This window comes from Arabidopsis lyrata (genome assembly GCF_000004255.2).
Source record: "Arabidopsis lyrata subsp. lyrata unplaced genomic scaffold ARALYscaffold_4, whole genome shotgun sequence".
Lineage (NCBI taxonomy): Eukaryota > Viridiplantae > Streptophyta > Magnoliopsida > Brassicales > Brassicaceae > Arabidopsis > Arabidopsis lyrata.
In genome coordinates, this window is record NW_003302552.1 from 15,799,342 (window position 1) to 15,822,255 (window position 22,914).

The 22,914-nt window shown below is 35.9% G+C and overlaps 4 protein-coding genes across 5 annotated transcripts; 1 reads left to right on the forward strand and 3 right to left on the reverse strand.

Moving 5' to 3' along the window:
- Positions 1 to 1,462: 1,462 nt before the first annotated feature.
- On the reverse strand, positions 1,463 to 4,790 carry LOC9317342 (serine/arginine repetitive matrix protein 1). Its single transcript, XM_002881229.2, has one exon. It carries the CDS (start codon positions 3,283 to 3,285, stop codon positions 1,498 to 1,500), a length of 1,788 nt encoding a protein of 595 aa, XP_002881275.1. The 5' UTR covers positions 3,286 to 4,790; the 3' UTR covers positions 1,463 to 1,497.
- A 75-nt stretch (positions 4,791 to 4,865) lies between these two features.
- On the reverse strand, positions 4,866 to 7,737 carry LOC9317343 (cysteine-rich repeat secretory protein 11). The gene is made up of 4 exons (XM_021027456.1): positions 6,845 to 7,737; positions 5,975 to 6,343; positions 5,496 to 5,603; positions 4,866 to 5,150 (listed from the first exon to the last, which is right to left on the reverse strand). The coding sequence occupies exons 1-4, from the start codon at positions 7,269 to 7,271 to the stop codon at positions 5,143 to 5,145; spliced, it is 912 nt and encodes a 303-aa protein (XP_020883115.1). The 5' UTR covers positions 7,272 to 7,737; the 3' UTR covers positions 4,866 to 5,142.
- A 610-nt stretch (positions 7,738 to 8,347) lies between these two features.
- Positions 8,348 to 13,476, reverse strand: LOC9317344 (pre-mRNA-processing factor 19 homolog 2). The gene is made up of 18 exons (XM_021027455.1): positions 13,229 to 13,476; positions 13,039 to 13,124; positions 12,575 to 12,646; positions 12,426 to 12,488; positions 12,007 to 12,093; positions 11,716 to 11,857; positions 11,506 to 11,627; positions 11,116 to 11,232; positions 10,722 to 10,817; positions 10,589 to 10,648; positions 10,170 to 10,244; positions 9,971 to 10,075; positions 9,626 to 9,742; positions 9,453 to 9,530; positions 9,278 to 9,362; positions 9,132 to 9,183; positions 8,927 to 8,997; positions 8,348 to 8,851 (listed from the first exon to the last, which is right to left on the reverse strand). The coding sequence occupies exons 1-18, from the start codon at positions 13,239 to 13,241 to the stop codon at positions 8,715 to 8,717; spliced, it is 1,578 nt and encodes a 525-aa protein (XP_020883114.1). The 5' UTR covers positions 13,242 to 13,476; the 3' UTR covers positions 8,348 to 8,714.
- Positions 13,477 to 17,730: 4,254 nt separating this feature from the next.
- LOC9317345 (zinc finger protein CONSTANS-LIKE 2) lies at positions 17,731 to 21,020 on the forward strand. Of its 2 annotated transcripts, none has more exons than XM_021027289.1 (5): positions 17,731 to 18,072; positions 19,247 to 19,984; positions 20,115 to 20,309; positions 20,390 to 20,518; positions 20,620 to 21,020. In XM_021027289.1, exons 1-5 carry the CDS (start codon positions 18,031 to 18,033, stop codon positions 20,725 to 20,727), a joined length of 1,212 nt encoding a protein of 403 aa, XP_020882948.1. In that variant the 5' UTR covers positions 17,731 to 18,030; the 3' UTR covers positions 20,728 to 21,020. The 2 variants fall into 2 exon arrangements, with proteins under 2 accessions (XP_020882948.1, XP_020882947.1); XM_021027288.1 differs by lacking the exon at positions 17,731 to 18,072 and adding an exon at positions 18,533 to 19,162.
- The last annotated feature ends 1,894 nt before the right edge of the window (positions 21,021 to 22,914 follow it).

Sequence of the window (22,914 nt, forward strand, 5' to 3'; positions counted from 1 at the left end):
GTTGACTAACATTTGAAACATTAGAATTCGTTGACCAGGCCAAAATAGACATGTCGTCATCTTTCGTTAACAGAACCTATAACATTCGTTATCACCCGAAGTTTTAAAATACCCGAACGGATTCTAAACTTCACAACCCGAAAACCCGAACCCGAACCCGATCCGAACTCGAATCCGAACAAGTACCCGAACATACCCAAAATATAAGTACATAGTTATAATATATTAGTAATATTTATACTTGTAATAACCTAAGTGCCAAAATTATTCGGATGTTAAGATATTTCGGGTGTTTTAGCTACTTTGGGTTAGATTCGGGTTAAAATACTTGGGTTTTATAGATTTTTTGAGTATTTTTCAATACTTTGCATAGAATCGGATACAAAATTTCTAATATTTGGATACTTTGGGTAAACCCGAATCCAAACCCGAAATACCCGATCCGAACCCGACCCGAACCCAAAGTTTTAAAATACCTGAACGGGTCTTAGTTTTCTAAACCCAAACCCGAAAAACCCGACCCGAACCCGACCCGAACACGACCCGAATATCCGAACGCCCATGCCTAATTTAGTCCTATGATGGGTCTACAAGTTTGCTTCCATGATTCCTTTTTAGATTTAAAATAAATATATAAACGATGTTTGCTTCCAATTACTGTCTCTACGATTGTCTCTATATCAAACCATGTCCTTGGATTATGCTTTAAACAAAAAATTTGTCCTGATTTTCTCTCGATTATTTTCAAAACGACGTCGTTTTGGACATACTAACAGAGTCGTTAACGGGTATTTTAAAACTTCGGGTGATAACGGATGTTATAGGTTCTGTTAACGAATGATGACGACATGTCTATTTTGGCCTTGTCAACGAATTCTAATGTTTCAAATGTTAGTCAACGATTAGTTCATGTTTTGAATGGCCACATATGAAGTTGATGTTTAAAATGACCACAGTTTGAAAGTTGATTAACAGAGTCGTTGCGGTTGATAACGGGCGTTAGAGGTTCCGTTAACGACTGATAACGGCATGTCTATTTTGGTCTGGTCAACGAATTTTCATGTCTCAAACGTTAGTCAACGTTTATTTCATGTTTTAAATGGCCACATATAAAGTTGACGTATTAATTGACCACTTTTTGAAAGTTGGGAGATAAAACGACATTTTTCCCATTTTAAATATAGAACTTATCATATAGTTTGATGGTAGAATTATTTTAAAATGACCCTACAGCAAAAAAAAATTTGTATGAACTTATCTTATAGTATCCATCTCATATATTTCTTTGACATCAGTATCATCTCATATTCTTTTTAACATTGTGTGTTTATATTAATTTGAATTAGAAAAGTGCATGAAATATATGTCAATGACATTTAAAAGAGAATTTTATAAATTATTCACAAATACTTCTCATTCACAAACCAAATATATAAAAAGATAAAATAAAACAATATTGGTCAGTCTAAAATTGAAAATATAAAAAATTAAAAGTAATCATAAATAACTCAAATCATCAGCAGAACCCAAGCGGGGCAAACGCCCAGAGCCACCTTTCTTTTTTGACCCGTCTTGATCCGACCCGCCTCCACACACGAATGTGCATTCCACGCCGCACAAATTACTAAAACACGAGAAAAGTCCGTTACCTCCTTCAGTGTGACGGCGATTATGCTTCTTCTTCACCACCGGAGTTTTCTTCCTCGAGCTTTTTCCTCCACCTACATTAGCAACAACAATCGCGCCGCTTCCTACATCGCTGCTTTGATGGCTCGATCCCAGATCGTAAAGCGGCGGAAGCTCCGTTCGCCATCGCTCGAGTTTCGATCGGAGACCTTCGATGTTACTGTCATCGTCTAAGCTCCATTCACTAAGAATCGAACTCTCTGTTTCGTTAGCTTGTGATCTCTCTTTCGCCATTTTCTGCGCTACTTCCGATGGCGACGGACCTAATTCGGATTCGGTTAAAATCGGTCGTCCTGCTAAATTAGATCTCATCGGAGTACCGAATTGTAAAGGCGATTTCATCGGTGTAGCCATGTAGTTAGATCGAATCGGAGTTGATCCAACGATGTTGGAACGTAACGGAGTCGAACCGAGGAGGTTAGATCTTCTCGGAGTTGATCCAACGCCGGTGGATCTCATCGGACTTGATGCAACCATGTTAGATCTAATCGGAGTAGACGCGACGATGTTTGATCTCAACGGCGTTCCGTGTCTTGACAAATACGGTGAAGCGCGGCTACTGCTACGGTCATAATCTCTCGGCGGTCTTGGTTTCTCGATCATCGGTGTTGATCTTCTCGGAGTTTTGCGTGAACGATCGTACGATCGATAAGGCGACTGATCTATGAAATCAGGTTCGTGTCGCAACACATTGTGGTTTGGTGATCGATCTACGTAATCAGGCTCGTACGAATCGTATCTCTGACTTGGAATCTTTGGGGATTGGTAAGGAAGTCCATAATCGATCGATTTCGTCAGCTCGGAATCTGACGTCACCGAATCGTGTCCCGACGTTGTAGGTACAGTTTCCGATTCGGTGCTCATCAACGCGCTCGCTGGCTTCCTGTTAGCTACACGGCTTCGCTCAGCTCTGCTTAGAAGATCGGAAACGACCATTGAACTTGTATCGCTCCTTGTACGACGGAGCACCGGCGGTCTCGAGACTACGGATTGGTACTGTTTAGAAGATGGTGATTGTGGATTCTTTGAGCTTCCTTTGAAACTATTAAGATGCAAATTCTGCAAATTTGGATCTTCTTCCCCAAGCAAATCTCTGTAACCAACTGCAGATGAGTCCATATTGGTGTAAAGTGGCATACTACGCATTGATCCGTCAAGTATTCCCACACCGATGTTTAATATCCCTTGAGGACGACCTGATGGTCGGCGAACTTGAAGCGCAACGAATCGCATTCCTGGAGGTGGTGTACGACGATACTCGTCATTGCTTCTGTATCCAGGTCGACGATTTGGAGGGATTAGGTTGCTGATGAGAACACGGATTGTGCCAACGTGAACATCACGGAACCAATGTAAGGCGTAGATTTCAACCACGACGGCTGAAGTATCGGCATAGAGGAAATCTTCGCTGACTCGGAAGACGAACTTGTCGTTCCATGTTGGGTTTGCACCACCGGTGTAATCTACGCGAGTGGTGAGTTTGCGTTCGGAGTGAACCCAAGCCACCGCGTAGGTCTTCATTTTACGTGAGACAGGAGCTAGATCTTGAGCAGAGATTATGTTGAGCTCTAGCAACTGGAAAGAAGGAAACATCGACATTGTTTGTGAACACAATCAATGTATATTTTTAAAATTCAGTCACATTTGATGAAATGAGGAGAATTGAAAGAGCAATGAAATTGGAAAATCGAATTCTTGATTAGCCCCCTAAGGAGTGGACGATTCTCCATTGGATAGATCATTAGATTGTTATTCGTTTGGTGGCAAATCTCCGAATGGTATGGACAAGGTATTGGCCATTGCTTCCAATCTCTTTTTTTTCCATGTTTTTATTAACCTTTGAAGCAGAGAGAGGAGAGAGAGATAAAGAAAGTCAATCTTAGGTTCCATATTTGGGCTGTTTGTAAAAAATTGTGAGAGAGAAAGTGTAAATTAGGGGTCATGTGATAATCTTTAGTAAGATATTGTAGAAGTTTGCTAAATTAGGAGTTAATAGGATCAAATTGTCAATTCTTAGAGATATCAGATATGATTAATCTTTACGCACAAGCACAACGATACGATAGACACCAGAGGCTAATTTACTCTGGAAAAGTGATTTTCACAGATGATTTATGAAGTCTTTTGTTGTCTGGTAAGAGAGGTTTCATCTATGTGATTGTTGCTTTGCTTCTATCACAATTTTGAAAAGCTGGGATTTTATTCGTGTGTTATTAATGGGCTGCCTGATTGTAGCCCAAATTGAGACAGTCATGGGCCAAATTGAATGTCAGTATAATGTGCTACGTCTGGTTAGAGTCGAGTTTTAGTGTCTCTCTCTCCCTCTCGTGATCGTGTGTGTTTGAGATATGTTCTGTCTTTTTGAAGGCCTGTATCTGTATGGCTATTATAATCCTAAATTCGTAATATTCTTGTTATAATGGTTCTTCTATTAAAAAGTAACAAAAATGGACCACCCTATGCCTCATTCTCATATTATGCAATTAAATGCCAAAACAATTACTACAAGATTCATCAAAACTTGTGCAGAGATATTGATGTTTGATCCCAAAAGGTATCAATCAATTTTCGCAATTCCCAAAATCATAAAAGGCCTCACACTTCTCCATGAAACTCGCATGAGCAATGCTTTAAAAAATTATTATTAGTTTCACTCGAGTCGAGACCACATGATATTACGATCATAAACAACACACACATTCACAATTACATAACCTGTGAAGCACACGATTCACCATTACAAGCACATGATTCACCATTACAAGCACACGATTATTTTCGGAATAATAAAAAAAAACTCTACATGCCGAAATAAGATTTAAATATTGCAAATTGGCACAATAATACAAAACACGGTGGAATCCTACTCATTTTACAAGAAACAAATAAAAATTGCCAGGTTATATCAATAAAGTTACTTATCAAACGAGATTTTGGTAAAAAGTACCAAAAACAAGTTGGCAGAAAAAAACAAGTTCTCAAAAAGTAACTTAACACTTTTTTTTTTTTAGCAACTTAACACTCTAGAAAACAAAATATCATTAAAACATACGAATATAACAGAAAAACTAGCATAGCACAGATCAATTTCTGTTTTAAGATTTAACCATTTTAAAACTACACTTATGTTCCTGCTTTCAAATAGAATTTTCTTTACCGAACTTGTAAGAGCTAGTGAATTAATAAGACAAGTACGTACTTAAGGAACTTCAAAAGGAGAAAAATCATTTACATTTTTGAAAAAATAAATTGAAGTACTTTGTCCCTCTTCTAACATATTAAAATGGTCCCATATCTCTTCTTCATCCATCCCACCACAATTGCGACCTCTCAAAAATATAAATAAGAATAACAATTTGAAAAAAATAAAAATCGGGAATTAACTGCATGCACCTCGGAATTCACATTAACGTTTGCCTCTATTTCGGGGTTGGACTCATTTTGTTGTCTTTATTTTCAATAATCTGCCAAAACAAACATTAAATAATCAGTTTTTGCCTTTGTTCTTCATCTCAACATGTGCATGTGTATCCCTTCCTTATATGCATGCGTTCCCACACTAATTTTTCGATATAGAAAATAAAGTGCCAAGATAGAGATTCTTACAACCAAATCTTGGAAATCAATTTGCTCAAATAGGAAGGATAATATCTACTATGTTATAAAAAAAACAGTGACTAATCTTTATTTTGACAAATGACAATTCGTATGAATTACGTATGCATGTGTGCTTATAGACGTGATACGTGCTTGAATATCGTATGTATATATTTATACGTGTATATAATTGGTAGAGAGAAAAATAATACCGTCATATTTCTTCTTCATCAAGTTTTTGACGAAAAGTAAGCAAATGACAAGAAATCCAACACCAGCTGTTCCTCCTACTATTATTGCCACCGTTTTGCCTGTTGTTCCTGTTTTTTTCATCAAACTATTTTATTAATCATCCAAATTACAATATATCTAAATTACTAAAATACATTTCCTATAGTTTACGCTCTCTTTTCTCAAAAGTAATTGTTACGAAATCATAGCAAAAAATAGAATGTTGAAAAAAATACAAATTCGAAACAGAAAAATCACATTTGGAGCCTGAAAACGAAAGAACAATTCTCACACTGAAACCTTTCGAATTAAAGTGAAGATAGTCAAATAAATAAATTTTAAAAACTCAACATCAAACCATTTTTTTTTTAACACTTTTTCGAGATTTTCCGAGGACTTTGGTTTTGAAAATTTCCACCAAAATAATAATGAACAAAGAAAAATAAATAGAATTATTCACCTGAAGAAGAAGAAGAAGACGAAGTCGAAGAGCCAGAGCTAGGATAAGCAGAAGACCTCTTGGGAACACCATTTGGGTAGAAACTATAAGCGACAAAACACTTATGAAGATATATCTGACCAGAGATTGAGCTTCCACATTCTACTTGAGCTCTCTGTAACGCGGTTTTTATGCAACCGCTACAATCTGAATCACCTACATCGCCTTCGCATTGTCCTAAAACGTAAACCGATTCGTATGTCGTCGCGTAGAAGCCGTGACCTTGAACTACGCCGTTTTGCATTACCCCAAACGCTGTGTCTCTTCTCTGCTCGAATCCTGTTCCGGCGACGTTGTTCTTCCCACATGTCTTGAATAACAACTCCATTCCTAAAGAATATTTAAACCGGAATTAAAATCAGTCAACCTCGGTTCGGTTTTATGGTTTAGCGAAATTAATTCGATAATAAAAGAGTTTCTCTGGTTTAGTCGAATCCTAGCTTGGTTTGAGGGAAACCGGTTCATTAAAATTCAACCAAAGAGTTTCTCAGGTTGAATCAAAACCGATCTCTTCAATGGCTATTTAATCCTGGTTTGGTCTAACTTAAAACCAAAAAAATCCAATCTTTTTACTATTGAAAACCGGTTCACTTGATAATCCTACAATTGAAATCCCCCCTTTCAACCAAAACCGCCAACTTTACCGGTTCTGTCTGGTTTAACTAAAATTTGGAAGTAAAGAAAAATCCAATCTTTTCACATGGAGAAACCTGATGCTTAACCCGGTTCTTGAAATCCACCAGTTCACACAGAAACTCGAATTCCGGTTCAACAACCAACATTTCATTTTCGAAGAAAGAGAGATTAAACCAAATAATGGAGTAATAATACCTGAAATTTGGGCAAAGCCAGAGATTTCATAGAGAAGATAACAGCCAGAGAGCTGAACCCTAGCGGCAATGGTTTTGCCGCAGAGCTTACCAGAGAGAACAGGAAGACGACTAACACAGTTGTAACAATCGTTGTTACTTAAATCTCCCCTACACTGGAAAAGACCAGTGACGCTTGTTTGGCTTGTTGTTCCAGTTGTGGTTTTGTAGAATCTTGTTTTCGTTGATTGAGAAACCAATAAGCCATACATTGCAGAGAGAGCTTGTGAGTATAAACCAGATGGATCTGGTAATCTCTGTCTTGCACAACCTTTGTAGATTAGGTTTGTGTACTCTGGTGAAGACGATTTTGCTTCCTTGAGATCTGAGAACAGAGCCATGATGATGATGTAAAGTGACAAGAGCTGCTTTTGTGAATAAAAACCCATTTCTTTTTGTTTGTGTGGGAGAAGAAACTAAAAATCAAAACATTGTTTGTAGTAGAAGAAGAGAGTTTGAGGTTGTTTTGTTATGTTTTTGGAGGAAAGATTTTATGGGAATTTTGAGATATGGGTAATTGAGAGAGATTGAATCTTTTGCTGTGGGGTTTGTTTGGAATTTAACTTTTTTTGGAGTTTATGAAATTCTGTGTTTGGTGGCTCAGTAAAAGCTCTTTATTTGCTTCTTCTGGGTTTTCTGAATTTGGTTTTAATGGTGAAAGAGAGAGATTTTTTAGAGGCTGTGGATGACCATGACCACTCTTTTCTCTCTCTTTAGGAGATGTGGAAAAATATAGGATTAGGATAGAGAAGGGAGCGTAATTTGTTTTCTTTTATTATACTAATAAACAATCAAACACTCATTCTTTCTTCAGCCACCACTGACCAGTCTTAAGACTACAGTGCGTTTGTTTGGTGTGTTTTGCAGTCTTTTAGTAAATCCTAATACCATTATTGATTATTATTGTTAGGATTCACTTAAAATGTTAATTTACTACCTAACTTTTTAATTTAGAATGACTACTCTTTTGGTTCCATTTCAATTGAAGTCCCAAGAATTACTTTATGAAAACACGTTTTCGACAGCAATAATTAAAATGGAACATAATTAGTAAGGTTATGTATTATTTTGTAGTTGGTACAATTACTACTATAGAAACGTTCCTAAGTTCATCGAGTAGATAGCAATTAAGCTTTAGTTTACGTATTTTGTAGTTGTAACTATGATTTCAAGTTATAAGTATGATTAAATAAAGCATGGCATTTCACACACAAAAAAAGAAAAATCATAGACAGAGAGAAACGGAGGCATTCTTTAGAATTGTTAGGAAACACGTGGTTATACCTTAACACGAATCATGGGATTGCAAAACCAATCACGAATCTTATATTCGTGGAAAAATGTAAATATTGTGCACAGTGATTTTTGACCAAAGTACAGTCAAGGGTATTCTTTAACATTTAATTAAATTTTTGTCCTTCAGACTTCAGAGACCAGCTGATTCATTGTTGGAATACGCGGAAAATAAGCAAAATACCTTTGTCTGGAACAGAGCAAATAGTACCAACCAGATCGGTTTAGGTTCTACATTTATGTTTTGATTAATATGGCTTCGATCATTTGGCAACAGAAATAACAAGTTTGGTACAGATTTTGAAGGTACAAAGAGAGACTAGAAGAGCCTATAAGAAAACTCGAGTGTGTGTGAGTGTGATCGTTTGAATGTCAGAGGAAGCGAGGATGATCACAATAACTCACTCATGACCCGCACCTAAGAAATTCTCCCCGTTGCTGCAAATACTGTAAGATACAACAAAAGTTGAGAAATTGGAGCGAGATATAACCGGAGATGAACATTTGGAATTTGCTGTCTGAGTGTTTTTACGGATTCTTCACGAGTCTTGAGCAGAGTCATCATCGGCGTTGGCTTTTTCGTCACCAGGAAGACCAAATATCCGTAGGTTATGGTCCTTTGAACCAACTGCAACGTATTGTGCATCTGGACCAAACTTCACACACGTAGCTTTACCTGCAAGTGTAAGGCTTTTGGATTAGGAACATTATCGCTATGTGACCATTGACGGAGTTAGGTAAGGGATTTTACCAGTGCCGGAGAGATCTGGGAGTGTCTTGATAAGGTTCCATTCAGCTTTCACACTTGCCGTCTGGTATACTCTGCAGCCAAAAAACAAATACATTTTGTTGAATTAGATAAACCAAACGTGCAGGTTATCAAGCTTGGTCTCTTTGGATAGTTTCTTTAGCTGAGCTTGGATGCTTTGATCAACTATTTTCAAATGTGTACTCACCTGATATCTGATGCAGCAATACCAAGATAAGATCCGCTAGGATCAAACTCCACTGCACAAAAAAAAGTAGTTTCATTCAAGGTAGCTTATACATAGAAAGTTCCCTATCAACAAAACAACTAGAAGCAGATACGTTAGTTGTTTACCAGAGTTCGCATCTGCAGATAAAAATGACTTGAAGTTCCTTAACTTGCGCAGATCCCACAACCTAACACCATCCTCGGCAGCCGTCTGCCAATTTCCAGGACAAAAAGAAAATCATTCATGTAAGCAGAGCTTTAGCTGTATTCTCCCTTCTTGTAATTTGTTTAAAGTACTCACCGCGAGGAAGTAACCATTTTCGGAGAAAGATATAGCTGTAACTTCCCCAGTGTGTCCATCAAACTTCGCCACATTTGCCTATTATCCAGCAAGAAAATGAAACTATAATGAAGAACAATGTACGCAATTAATGATTTTAATAGGTAATATAGTTTGGAAGGCCATAGTTTTACCTGACTTTTAACATCCCAAATCTTAACAACAGATTGAGAAGTACCGGTTCCGAGAATGAGACCATCCGGATGAAAAGCCGCAGCCGTGTAATCTGCATTCTCTGATCCGTCTGATACCTGAATAAAAACAAGAAATATGACAATGGCTCGTATGGGGAAAGGAGCTCATACTCTAAACATACACCGACTTAAGGAATTAGCTGATATGACACTGCTTATGACGAAAGTATAATCCAAACAATTGTTTCTCGTGAATATATATAATCATTTCTGTAATATAGCATACAGGCAAAGCTAGAAAGGAAGACAGGTATTAGTTAGTTCTTTAAGGAAAGTGCTTGGGACCTGTGCAAGGCATGAGCCAGAGGACAGATCGTAGAAGCACCATGTACTATCAAGAGATGCCGACACAAAGTATTTATTTGTGGGATGCACAGTTACAGCTCGCACCTGAATAAAGCATAATTAACTAAAGTTTAACAAAAAGTATATGAATTACAAAAACACGGAACGGACTATAAGATTTACTCAAATTCATGCTTACCTCTGCAGAGTGATCATTCAATGTATGCCCACAAGCATAATTCCCATCCCCAGGATTCCGCCAGATACGGACTGTCTGCAGGTAAGTCACTAATTTAGTAATAAAAAGATAACTATCAAACAATTGGTGATGTATATCATCTGTGAAATCGAACAGAGCACCCAACAAATTGCAGAGACTTCTGGTGTGAATGATCAAAATGTGTTTCATAACTTGCAGCAAACCAAAGTTTTTTAAACATAGCATCATGACATCTACAGAAAAAGATTCAATGGCTACTAGTCATCTTTTCACACTTAAAATAAACAAATGCATCTGCCAGCTACTACTTTTCAAAACAAAGGCAATTCACAATGTGGGATTACAAATTTCCTATAGAACTAATGACCAAGCACTATTCATAAAAAATATGAAATTACCTTGTCCGCAGAAGCAGTCAAAACAAGATCAGTGTCGCCTACAAATTTTACGCTTGTAACCTACAAAAGGGTCAACACATTTGAAGCTACACGAAAAAATTAAAACAAAAATCTAAGGCAAAAAGTTAGAAACCTTTTTCGAGTGACCAGTCAGTGTTGACAAGATTTGTCCAGAAGGGCGATCAAAGAGAACAGCAGTCGCATCAACTCCTCCAGTAGCAATGACATCCTGGGTCACCGAATTAAGAAGAAATATAGAAGTGAGGTAAACTTTTGCACATCAGAACTTAGCATAGTAGAATATCAAAAGAAATGAAAAAGAATCACTGGCACGGCATCTAGGTATGTAAGAGAAAATAAAAATATTATGCTAAAAAGACAACAATGATATGACCATTCCCCAACCAAGGACTCGGGCTATATTCAAATGATTTATAAATAGAAGATCAGATGCAATGCAGTGGCTTCCAGAAACAGAGGAAAATAAGAATAAAGTGATGTGATTAGAAAACATCCGATGAGAAAACCTTAGAATGTAGAATGTCCATCGAACAAATGCCTGGTTTGTTGGTCTTGTGAAGTGGGTGGCTTGATAGCTGAGTGAACCTCTCCAAAGCATCTATTGAAGCCAATGTTTGAGGAATCTACAGAAAATTAATAAAATTATCAAGACAGCAGGAACCAATACAAGAAAAAATCACAAGACCAGACAGGAGGTGGCAACATTTTCCTGTTAAGTTTCAAACCGCATACTAGGATCTAAATAGATATATTGAGTATAAATCATATGCCTTCACAACTACATTTGACTTCTACAAACAAGAAAAAAAAAAAACATAAAAGTAGCAAGTCGTCAGGTCTTGCCTTCTAACATTCAAATGCATGTTCAAAGATAGATGGGGATCTATAAGCAGTACCTGTCGCTTTTTGCGCTTCTGGGAAAGAGCAGCATTACAATCAGTCAATTCCGTAATAATTTCAGCTGAAATTCCAGGACACAATTTCTTTGCATTAGGACCCAGTTCTTCATCACCGGCAGCTACTTACACCAAAAGAGTATAGTGACATGTTACAAGAGGGAAAGATAACTAGCCAATATATTTTGAGTAAAAAGTGTACAAGCATACCTCGTTTGCCATTACTCAGAGCAGCATTAGCTGTCACAGCTTCTGGGGCCGCAGGTATATGTCTTTCCACCTCTGCAAGTAATTGGCGTGCTTCGTCTCTTTCTTTTTTGAGTCTAGCAATCACACGACAAGCAGAATCATGCTGCAAACAAAAGGTAAAATTATCCCATTAATAGACCAAACATACTAAAAGATGAAATGGTTGAGGGAAATAAAACTAGGGTACATAAAACAAATTAATTGACCATTGCACCTCATAAAGTGGTGACACAAACACACAGCCAAAATTACCTGATACAAGGCATGACTTAGCTCTTGCCTTGCAGTATGTAGTTGTTGCTCCAGTGCAAAATTTGATAGCATCAAACCGTCCCATTCCTAAAAATGCAGAACAGCTAAACTTTTCAGGCAATTACTTTGTATAATTCAACCTAATTGATGAACAATTTATCTTGATTTGGACCCAGAAAACGAGCAGGTGATCAACGTAATAATTTTGCCAAAGAGTAGAGGCCAATATGTTCAGTTCACCGAATCTTGTATAATTTTAGGACCAACCTTGGACAATTTATTCTAAGTCGATCAACCAAACTCTACATGACCAATAACATAAACAGTGGGACATTTTCTTAGTGAACTTCCCATTAAGAAAACAAGCACAAAGCCAAGAGAAAAGGTAGGAACAAAATTGCAAAACATTTAAGGCTTACATTCTGGAACGTTCCGAGCAATCCGGGGATGCTAGCTGTATGCAATGTTTTCGGCTTTATGATCTACAAAATTGTCAAAGAAATTAAAATAGCTTAAACAAATATCATCAACAGTTCTACGCATCAGATAGTGAAAGAAATTGTACTACCTCCCCAGTTTTGATGGGAACAATGTCATCAATGGTAAGTGGTTCGCCAGTAACCGGGCACTTCCCATAATCCTACAGGAGAAAATAATTTATAAGAAATTATTACCAAGTGGAGTGATAATCTAAAAGAGCTCTCACTGGAGATATATTGTTCAGAAATACACAACCCAGGTTCTATCCAGAAAAATGAAGCTATAGAACTAGTGACTGAAATTTATCGTATGAGTTCCCACAAGAGTATATAACCAAGTGCATTGAGAAATCTAAGAGAGAAAAAAATGCAATAAAATTTGGATCTCACTAAATTACCGAATTTCTCGAAAATTTCATAGTGCTACGAGAATCATCCGCAGTTAACCAAACAACATCACTCAAATTACTAGAAATCTTCCAGTCATAACAAAAAACGAGACGGTAGTAGTAATTGACAGTGCCTGAATCACAAGGAGAAGCTCAACGCTTACCGATATATGCCTTTCGATTAATCGTCTCTCAAAGAGCAAACCTGACTTGGTCGAAACCACTGGCTCCTTGGGAACTTCTCCGGAAACTGTAAGAACACAGTGCCGCCACCAACATCAATCACAAGAAAACCCTAAATCGGCATATCGAGAAAAAAAAGAGAGAGAGAGGAGAGGAGAGTAAAAGCTTTACTTGCACAGTTCATCGTAGGAAGAACGAGTAATACGACGAAGCACAAGAACTCAGGTGGACGTAGAACTCCCTGTGAGTGAGGCTGAGCTAGGGTTTTATCTTCTCCGGTCCGGCGCCTCAAAGCAAAATCGCGGAAGCCGGGAAGATTGTTGAAGAGAGAGAGAAGACGGTTAGCACTCTCTCTCACTTGATGATATTAGGGCTTCAATTTTGCGCAAGAATTGGGCCTGTGACGATCACCGTCTCATATTTGGGCTTTTACTCGGTCCAGATTATAATTTTTAAACGACGACGTTTTTCTCCAGTGTTTATAATTTTTTTGCTTATTGATCTGTTTAACTCATGTTGAAATTCTTAAAAATTGTTTTATTATATTTTTGAAGATTATTTCCATCATATGAATCGCTCTTGTAAACTTTAGTATACAAATTCGAAGGGAAGAAAAAAAAAAACCATTGCCCAATTTTTATTGATTTACTAAATAAAGCATCATCATATAGATTTGGTGCAAATATAGAATGATATACAAAAAAATCTTGATAAGGAAGAAAAGCATTACCAACGCATTAAAACGTGCGTGTACGAGTGTGGTGGAGGAGTCACTCTACCCTTTCAGTAAACTTCGTAAGCTTGCTATACTTTTGAAAATTTAGATTTAATTGATTTTTATAATAAATTTTGGTTCGATTGGTTGCTTCATATACACTAACTCATTAAATTATTTTGTCAAATGTTGTCGCGACCATGTTATTGTCTCAAGAATAAGTGTTCTTATAACGGGCAGTGGGATGATGAGAAATCTGTTCATATATCGAATGAGACCGAGTTAGTTTATTTTCTAGCATCCGAATCGTCTATATTATACCCAATTACTCTATTATATACTCACCAACAATCCAATAACAGCCTATCTTCACGACAGCCAAAATCAACCGTTCAAAGGATCGTAGAAATCTGTTATTAAGAATAAGGGATAATTGTTTGTACATTTCATTGACAAAAGAGATATGGTTGATGGGTTGGTATATCGTTATGGATTCACGTTGCAAATGCGACCTCCACGGGTTGGATTAAAAAAAGTAAAGCAAGGATATAAAAATAGTTACGATTGACAAAAAAAGGATATAAAAATTATATACTTAGGTCAAAATGATGGTACTTTATTTTGTATATGGATTTTAGTTTTAATGTCTAAAGATAGGACGATGAGGGTACCATACTAAGCACAATAGCCGTGTCCTTTCTATTTGCATAAAGTTATATTCTTAGGATCCAAAAATGGAAGCGAACTCTCATACAAATACAATGCCCCCAAAAAAAATATTGAAACCTGGATTGAAGAACGAAATAATGACGCATACATAGTTCAACTACGCATGCCAATTGTTTTCAATGCTAAATAATACGTATGTAAAACGTTTGAGATGATGTAATTAACATTTGGTGAATCTTATATATCTATAATTAACGGTTGATTATATATTACATATGTATATAAAATGGTTAAATATGATTCATTTAACTAAATTGTTTCGATACGTTATATTACAAATTCTCTTACTTTTTCCAGGTATTGGTTTTATATTTTGAAAGTGGTGGTCGCTTTCTATTTGGATAATGCGTGTGCATATATTGCATTTCAGACTTTATATGAAGATGGTCATATCTTCAAAGTATCAATTCGTCAAATCAGCTTTGATCTTAAGCTGTTCCATTTTTATTTTCTCTTTCGTTTAATTCTGTCAGTAAACAATTTATTGCAATTCTCGTAATTCCATATTTTAAGCTTAAAAACTCAGATAATCCTTATAAAATGTGTGTTAATCGCTCTTATGCATGGGTATAGTGTAGTTTAAGCTCATAACATTATGTAAATATCTCATATATTACAAACATTAATTTGTGCAGACGACTTGAGAGTGAAATAATAATATTTTTGGCACAGAATAACCAGATAGACTCATGACAATTATTTTCAAATGCTAGATAGACTTTTGTGACCAAAATAAGATACTGACAGGCGATCGATGTTGATGTCTCGTGATTAGGAGTTATAAACAAATAAAAAGATGATAAATTAAATATATTTACCTTGGAATAATTTAAAATGTTAAAAAAAAAATTAAAATGTTTATGTGAGATGCAAAAAAAAAAAAAAAAAAAAAAAGACTTAAGATCTAAAATAGTATAGCTACTTTGGTACGTAACCCCAAAACACTTTCCAAAACTTTAAATGATTATATTTTAGTTTAATCAGCAAGACAACAACACAGTTACATATGTAAATTGTGGATTTAAGGGGGTGTTATTGGATTTGGGTTTTTAATGGACTTTGAAATCTAGTGTTATTCAATTATGTATTTGCAAAAGTATGTTAAAAATTTGTTGTTATTAGATTAGTATTTATTTGATGCATTCTAAAATGAATTAAAAACAACTTTTATTCAATATTCATTTGATTTGTTTTATTTTGGATTTGAATGTACTTTTACTCATAAAACATGAACAAAAACAATCCAAACATTTAATCAAGTATTTCAAAATTCCACGTGAACTCCACATACAAGCATTGGACTTCAAAATCCAATCCACATATTATCTGTCAATTCAAGTCCATAAAAACCTCAATCCAATAAAAGCTTAGAATAATTTTATGAATACATGCTAACAAATTTGAAGACTAAAAATGTGAAATAGAACACTCATGATTTATATATAGTTTTGACTTTTTGATGGATAACACGTACGATTCGTACTTTCGTTTATTTTCTTACGAACCGATAATGAGATCTCAACTCTCAAGCATGTAGCTTTTCGTAGCTAAACACATATATCTTCTCATATTTTATTCTGTTATGGACCTTATGGTTATTTAGAATAACAAAAGTGTACGAAAGTGAAATCTCAAAGGATGAGAGGGAATGACTTAACAAGTTAACATATATCTTAAAGCTAGAAAGCATTGACCCTCTGCTCAAACTGTCACAATCAAAGCATTATATTTCTCTATATGAATATCATTTTCATAATGAAAGAAAAAAAAATTCGAAGTTGGTTAAACATTGTTTTCGAATTTCATCTGATATTCCTAAATATATTTTCTTAAGGCAAATATGCTTATTGTCCAAAGACATTTGTCCAATAGCATTTTATTTTTGATATATTTCCTCTTCTATTTTCTAATATTTTACTGACCTAGTCGAAAATCTTTTTCACTCCTTTGCGGGAAATCATGAGCCAAGTCAATAAATTTAGCAAAAAAAAACGTCCCTTTGGGGACATCCGATAAAATTGGAACGATACAGAGAAGATTAGCATGGCCCCTGCGCAAGGATGACACGCATAAATCGAGAAATGGTCTAAATTTTTTATGAGAGAAGTCTTTGATGGCCTAGTGGTTTCAATGGGCTTTCTCACACACGACTGCCAGAGGTCGCGAGTTCGACTCTCTGTCGGCGGGGTGGAACTGAAACCTCTCCAAATAAATCCTGTTGTAGATGGCCCACGGGTTTCTATGTCGCATTAAAGGATTTTCCTGGATATGGGGCCTTTCGAGGTGGGGTCAGTCACTATAAAAAGTTTACCCGTAACAGTTTTTGAGAAGTGATGGTATCCTAGTGGTATTTCCTTCTCACATATGAGTGCCAGAGGTCTCGAGTTCGAGTCTCTCTGTCACCACGGTGAACTGAACCTCTCCAAATAAAAACTCCTCCATACGAGTAGGGACAAGCAGTGTATACTAACCCGTAGGTCCAGGCTGGAGGTGGGGTTTTTCCTGGATATGAGGCCGCTTTGCGGTGGGGTCTGTCACTATAAAAAGTTTACTCTAACAGTTTTTAAACCAAGTGGTCGTGGTCTAGTGGCTTTCACTTGAAGAGGAGTCGCCCTGTTGGTCCAGGCCAGGGATCGATTCCCCTCAAGCGCGAAAGTGCTAATCATTTCCATTTGGCCAGGGGCTTTCACCTGGTCTTCCCCGGACCCTGGGGGAATTAAGGGCTTCAGCCCCGAACCTCCTGGTTATCAAAAAAAAATTTAGCAAACGAGATAAAAGATAGAAAAATGCATATCTAAATAATAAAAAATGAAAATAAAAAAATAGAAACTAATTCCATAAATATAGGGCTTAATTTAGGATAATTTTCAGTCAAAAACGTCAAAATCCACGCAACAAGAATTGGGTCAAAATGATTGACCGGTCAAAATGATTGACCGGTCAAAATAGTTTCTTCCTAAGTGAGATCCTTTTACCACGTCGACACTCTTATATCCACGTGGCATTCCACGTCATGTGAAGAGGAGAATCGAGGTCATCGCATTTTAACATTAAGTCCACGTTGGAATATATTACGTGAAAATAATATTTACATACACTGATAGTCTGATACACACATGCATAATTATATAATATGGGTATATATACAAATGTACTATACATAAACCATAAGTATTATATATATATATATATGTATCATGGTTACGTGAAACTCCCATAACCTCTTTTCTTTCTTTCCAGAAAACTATAAGAATTTCAATTCTTCTCTGTCCAAACAGAAGAACCTTTGTTCTGTTTGAAATCAATTATCTCTTTGTTTTTTCAGTTTTTGTTGTTTTTTTCCCAGTATTTGAATTTCTTCGATGGATTTTCTTGTTCATACATCACCCATTCCAATATTATTCCATAAAGCATCCGTGAAGCCTCGTCCATTAATTTTCTTGCTATAATTCAACTTTTCTGGGGAATTTTCTTTATTTTTCCCAGAAAAAATTCGCATTTACATTGGAGATATACAAAGAAACCAAACATGTTGCAAAACATGATCTCGTCTCACGATCAGCCTTCCATCGTAATTCTCTTCTCATATTGCTTTCATTAATTATGTTCATGCATGCGATGTTTTTTTCTTTGAATTTTTTTTCCAGCATTGAATTTTACATGTAGAGATCATATAAAACTCGAGACTAATCTAATTACCTTTAATACTACTTTTCTTTTATGTAGTCTATTATTGTGCAACCCTAGAATTTCAACTAGTTTATCTTTTTTTGGTGTAACGTCATTTTCTTCTGCGTATATTCCATTTGATCTCTTTTCCAATTGCTTCATCATTCCTTTCGCTTTTTCTTTCTTTGTTATTCTCTACACACTTCAATTTGTCCTTCAGTACGGTTTTTAAACATTATAACATTACTTATATGCCAATAGAAAATCGTCACATGATATAGAACAATGTTCTACAAAATAACAGTAATCATTTTACTATATCTATCGTATTTGAGTATAGATTTTTATTTTCATCAAACGTAAAATGCTAGATTTAATCTCTCACCTTGGACTTTGTATAGTTATGCAAAATCTACACACATTACGTACGTGAATTTCACTAGGAGCATTGTGATGGGTATATGATCATGATCATAATGGGTTTCACACATGTTCTGATATTTTATGAAGTGCCCTTTACTTTTTCTTTGTGGGAAAAAAATCTGGATGTTGGTTCATACCAGGCAATTTTAAATTATTTTGTCAATACGAAAAGGAAATACCAGAATCAGAAAACTTTCTTTTTATAGAAACTCCACTCTTCTTTACGTTACCTTTTTTGCTATTGGAAGTAATTGGAACAGTTCTTCTTAACATGTCACATAAAAGAACAGATGCATTTAATCTCTCTTGTGGTGTCCTCAACAAATATTGATAACAAACAAACATTGGATTTGATCAAAATCTTTGGAGTGTTTCGATGTCGAAAAACAGAATCAAAACATCTTACAGATTCTTTTTACATAGTTAAGCCAGAAAAAATTTACTTGAGTATAAATGAATTTGTCTTAAGAACCAACCAATCTTGTACCTTCTTTATGATTTCACCAGTTCTGATTTCTTGTGACTCAAGCCAAAACCTCTGTTTTCTTTTTTTGATGATTGGCTTTAACGTAATCTCTTCAAAAGATCTTGGTCATTTACTTTCGCCTCGATCTAATCATTAAATTTAACTATTTTTTGTGTTATTTCACCAGGATGATATCACGAGCCCTCTTAGTGCTCAGATCTTCGATTTCTGCGATCCACAACTCTTTCAAGAAACCTTTAATCAAACCACTGAAGTCACCTCTACTTCAAACATTCTCGAGAAATCCGGAAGCTTCCATTCCAACACTACCACAACAACAACAACTGACAACAGTAACAACAACAAGAACACAAAACTTCAAGACGATGAAGATGACAACAACAACACGGATCTATCCATAATCTTTGATTCACAAGAAGATTTCGAAAACGACATAACGGCCTCAATTGATTTCTCATCATCTTCACTCCAATATCCAGTCATCGATCATCTCCTCACGGCAACAAGCCAAGACCAGTTTGATTTCTCATCAGGACTCCAACTTATTCATCAGCCTGCTAACATTTCACACTCTGGAGACCCTCTGTCTCTATCGGCGGTTTCCTCTCTAGCTCCTCCTCCTTTACAATCAGGGGTTTTCGAAGAAGATTGTCTTTCTTCAGTCCCAAGTTACAATCTTGGCTTGAACCCTTCTTGCTCTTTCTTCCGTACGTCCGGTTTACCGACGTATATGAGCACCGGTTTATTATCTGCTGAAAGTAATCTCGGTTATCTTCCCGGGAATATTCATGTGGGATCAGAAATCAATAAGCCACATAATCCATTGATGGACTTTCAAGCTGATAATGGTGGTTTGTTTTGTCCGGGTTCCATGAAACGTATCTTTAATCCAGAAGATCTCCAGGTATTGAGCTTTTGTTACAAATATTATCCGGTCTACGTTTGATTACTTCAAGAACCGGTTTAGTTATGAAGACATATGACCGGTTCGATATTCTGATTTGGTGCTAACCGGTTTACTTTTGTTGAAGAAGGCACTTGGTGGCGTCGAGAACCAGAGCAACTTGGTGGCACCTCAGGCTCATCCAGCATTAGGAACGGTCGAGATAAACGGTTTAGAAGATTCAACGATGAACAAAGTTGGAAAACTATCCCCTGAGCAAAGGAAAGAGAAGATTCGTAGGTACATGAAGAAGAGGAACGAAAGAAATTTCAACAAGAAAATCAAGGTTCGGTTTTTATTAAACCAAACCGGACTAAACCGTTGTTAGATGTTGTTCCAATGATTTTTTTTTTTTTTGGGTTGTAGTATGCGTGTAGGAAAACATTGGCAGATAGTCGACCAAGAGTTAGAGGAAGATTTGCAAAGAATGATGATTTTGGTGAACCAAATAGACAGGCTTTTTCAAGCCATCACGATGATGAAGATGAAGAAGATGTAAGAAACTCGGGTTATTGTAAACTCGATTTATATGAATTTATGTCGAAATGGCGCATCGATTTTAATCAAAGCTAACTAAAACGATTTGGAATATACAGATGGGAGTGAAGGATGAGGAACAATTGGTAGATTCTTCAGACATTTTTGCACACATTAGTGGAGCCAATTCCTTCAAGTGCAACTACCCAATCCAATCTTGGATTTGAGTTCCAAGTGTCACACCACAAAGACTCATGTTTATAACATGAATCTTATAGTCTTATATATATAGTTATACCAATAGTATTTCTATAGAGTTATAACTTGTTTACTTAGTTTTGTCATGCCCCAACAAGTTCTGTCCAAAAAAAAAAAAAAATCTAACAAAGAAAAAAAAAACTAAATAAATAATGAATAATGGGTTTAGCCGTTTAGGCAGGTTTGGATGAATAAAAATCAGTAGTGAGAATAAGGTTGTATTATGTTACATATATATCAATTTGAAAGTTTTGTAGATACAGTATGTTACATACTATATGATATGCATGTAATGTCATGTATTTGATAAGTTGAGTTTAATTTTTTATCACATGAACACTATATTATCATTTGAGTTATTGTTTTGCTCCTTGCACATCTACGTATTTAGACCTAAAATTATTCAGCTGTTTTTTTTTTTTTTTTTTTGTCAACCGCTATTAATTAAGACTCAAAAGAGCCATTCCTGAGGAATGTTGTTTACATACGTGATGTGATGCGGTTCGGTACGAACATTTCGTGCCAATTTATCCGCTTTTACATTTGCACTACGAGAAATTAAAGATAAAGAAAAATTTGTGAATTCCTCTTTGTCGCTCTGTAACTCCTCCAAATACGCTGAAAATGCCGGCCATTCGGTTGGAGAAGACACCATCTTCACCAGGTCTGAACAGTCTGTGAAAAAAGCCACATCTTGGTTATCGGCACCTATCATGCACTTCATTGCCCAAAGAAGAGCTTCCACTTCGGTATGTAAGGGAGAGAGACTTCTACGCAGGTTTGCAGCTCCCATGATTGGCGCCTCTCCATTAACTAAGGTACATACCCAGCCTATACCTGAAAATTTATCACTTTTTTTCCACGATCCATCTATGAAACAACGATGGCCAGAATAAGAGGTACCCTGAGAAATATCCCTTACTCGAGGTCGAGTATCCTGAACCAACGAACCCAGATTTAGCTGTTCTATGCATAAAAATGAATAGACCGGTCAGATTGTCATCATGTCATGTCTAACACCTGGTTAGAAGTTTTAATTATTAGATAGTAACTATATTTAAAAATAAAGGATGCAATAATTGGGCTTGAATTTGTTTGTATCAAAATGCTGGACTGGGCCAACAGAGTGTTAAAGATCAATTATCTAATTAAGGCCTCCCTTGTAGCTACCATTTAAGAATATTGTAAACCTCAAACGATTAACGACTTGATGCATGCGCAATAAATGACGATCGGACCATAATTTCATGGTCAATTGGCCATATATAGTTTTCCCAATTTGTTGCTAAATTGAAAGAAGAACAAAAAAGTTTGTAGTAACTTTGTAATGAAATAATTCGATATATTATGTTAAATATTTTCTTTGTGTTCGTTTCTGAAAAGTGAAAACCCATATGCTAAAAAATTGAATTCTAAGTTCTAACCGAAGACTGTTTAAATACAAATGGCGACTAAACTAAGTCAATAATTTCGAACCAAACGTCTTAACGGCAAATATTATAAAATAGAATGATTTTGACTTTAGAGGTGAATTATGATAATGACCCTTTGAAAGGTTACTATCAAAATTTATGAAATCTCTACAGATTTTTGTTTTATATAAAACTATATCAATTCAAGAGTTAACTATGCCATTTGACTTATAAACACGATAAATACAGTTTTATAAACTTTAAGGTCAAAGAAATGTATTTTTCTGTGTGAGAGAAAACAAAGTGATTTCATTTTTGGTTCCTTAATTTATCGTTTAATCTAAGTGTTCAGAGCCAACACCTAAACTTATCCTAAAAGTCCAATGAGCTAGTTATAAAATTCACCATGGCAATAATTACTCTTTTGAAAAATTAACATCCGATCTTGATCTTTAGAAAATAGACTTCCACAACTTGATCACGACACAATCTTATCAACTTCGAGTCTATTTGCTAAACTTATTTTCCAGGACATCTACACGTGTGTCAAAAATTAAAAATATCAATAAATATGATTTTAGACCAGACAAACTAACGAACTATGAAATCCAAGAAATAAGACTAAATAATCACATGCATGAAAAAACATGTATTTTGGTTGATGCTTCACATTTCCTTTTAAAAAAGGTTAATGAGATGAGTGCAAACATATGGACCGGATTTGGTGGAGGAGAATCTTAGATT

Bases quoted from the DNA above. Each gene is read 5' to 3' on its own strand.
- LOC9317342 (XM_002881229.2), bottom strand. From the start codon at position 3,285: ATGTCGATGTTTCCTTCTTTCCAGTTGCTAGAGCTCAACATAATCTCT.
- LOC9317343 (XM_021027456.1), bottom strand. From the start codon at position 7,271: ATGGGTTTTTATTCACAAAAGCAGCTCTTGTCACTTTACATCATCATC. The intron at 6,344-6,844 runs GTATTATTACTC...AATATTCTTTAG, and splicing joins TGGCTTTGCCCAAATTTCAG to GAATGGAGTTGTTATTCAAG. The intron at 5,604-5,974 runs GTGAATAATTCT...TGAAAAAAACAG, and splicing joins GTCTTCTTCTTCTTCTTCAG to GAACAACAGGCAAAACGGTG.
- LOC9317344 (XM_021027455.1), bottom strand. The intron at 12,489-12,574 runs GTAGTACAATTT...ACAATTTTGTAG, and splicing joins TTCCCATCAAAACTGGGGAG to ATCATAAAGCCGAAAACATT. The intron at 12,094-12,425 runs GTAAGCCTTAAA...CTGCATTTTTAG, and splicing joins TGCTCGGAACGTTCCAGAAT to GAATGGGACGGTTTGATGCT.
- LOC9317345 (XM_021027288.1), top strand. From the start codon at position 18,884: ATGCATTTAATCTCTCTTGTGGTGTCCTCAACAAATATTGATAACAAA. The intron at 19,163-19,246 runs GTAATCTCTTCA...TTATTTCACCAG, and splicing joins TTTTGATGATTGGCTTTAAC to GATGATATCACGAGCCCTCT. The intron at 19,985-20,114 runs GTATTGAGCTTT...TTGTTGAAGAAG, and splicing joins TTAATCCAGAAGATCTCCAG to GCACTTGGTGGCGTCGAGAA.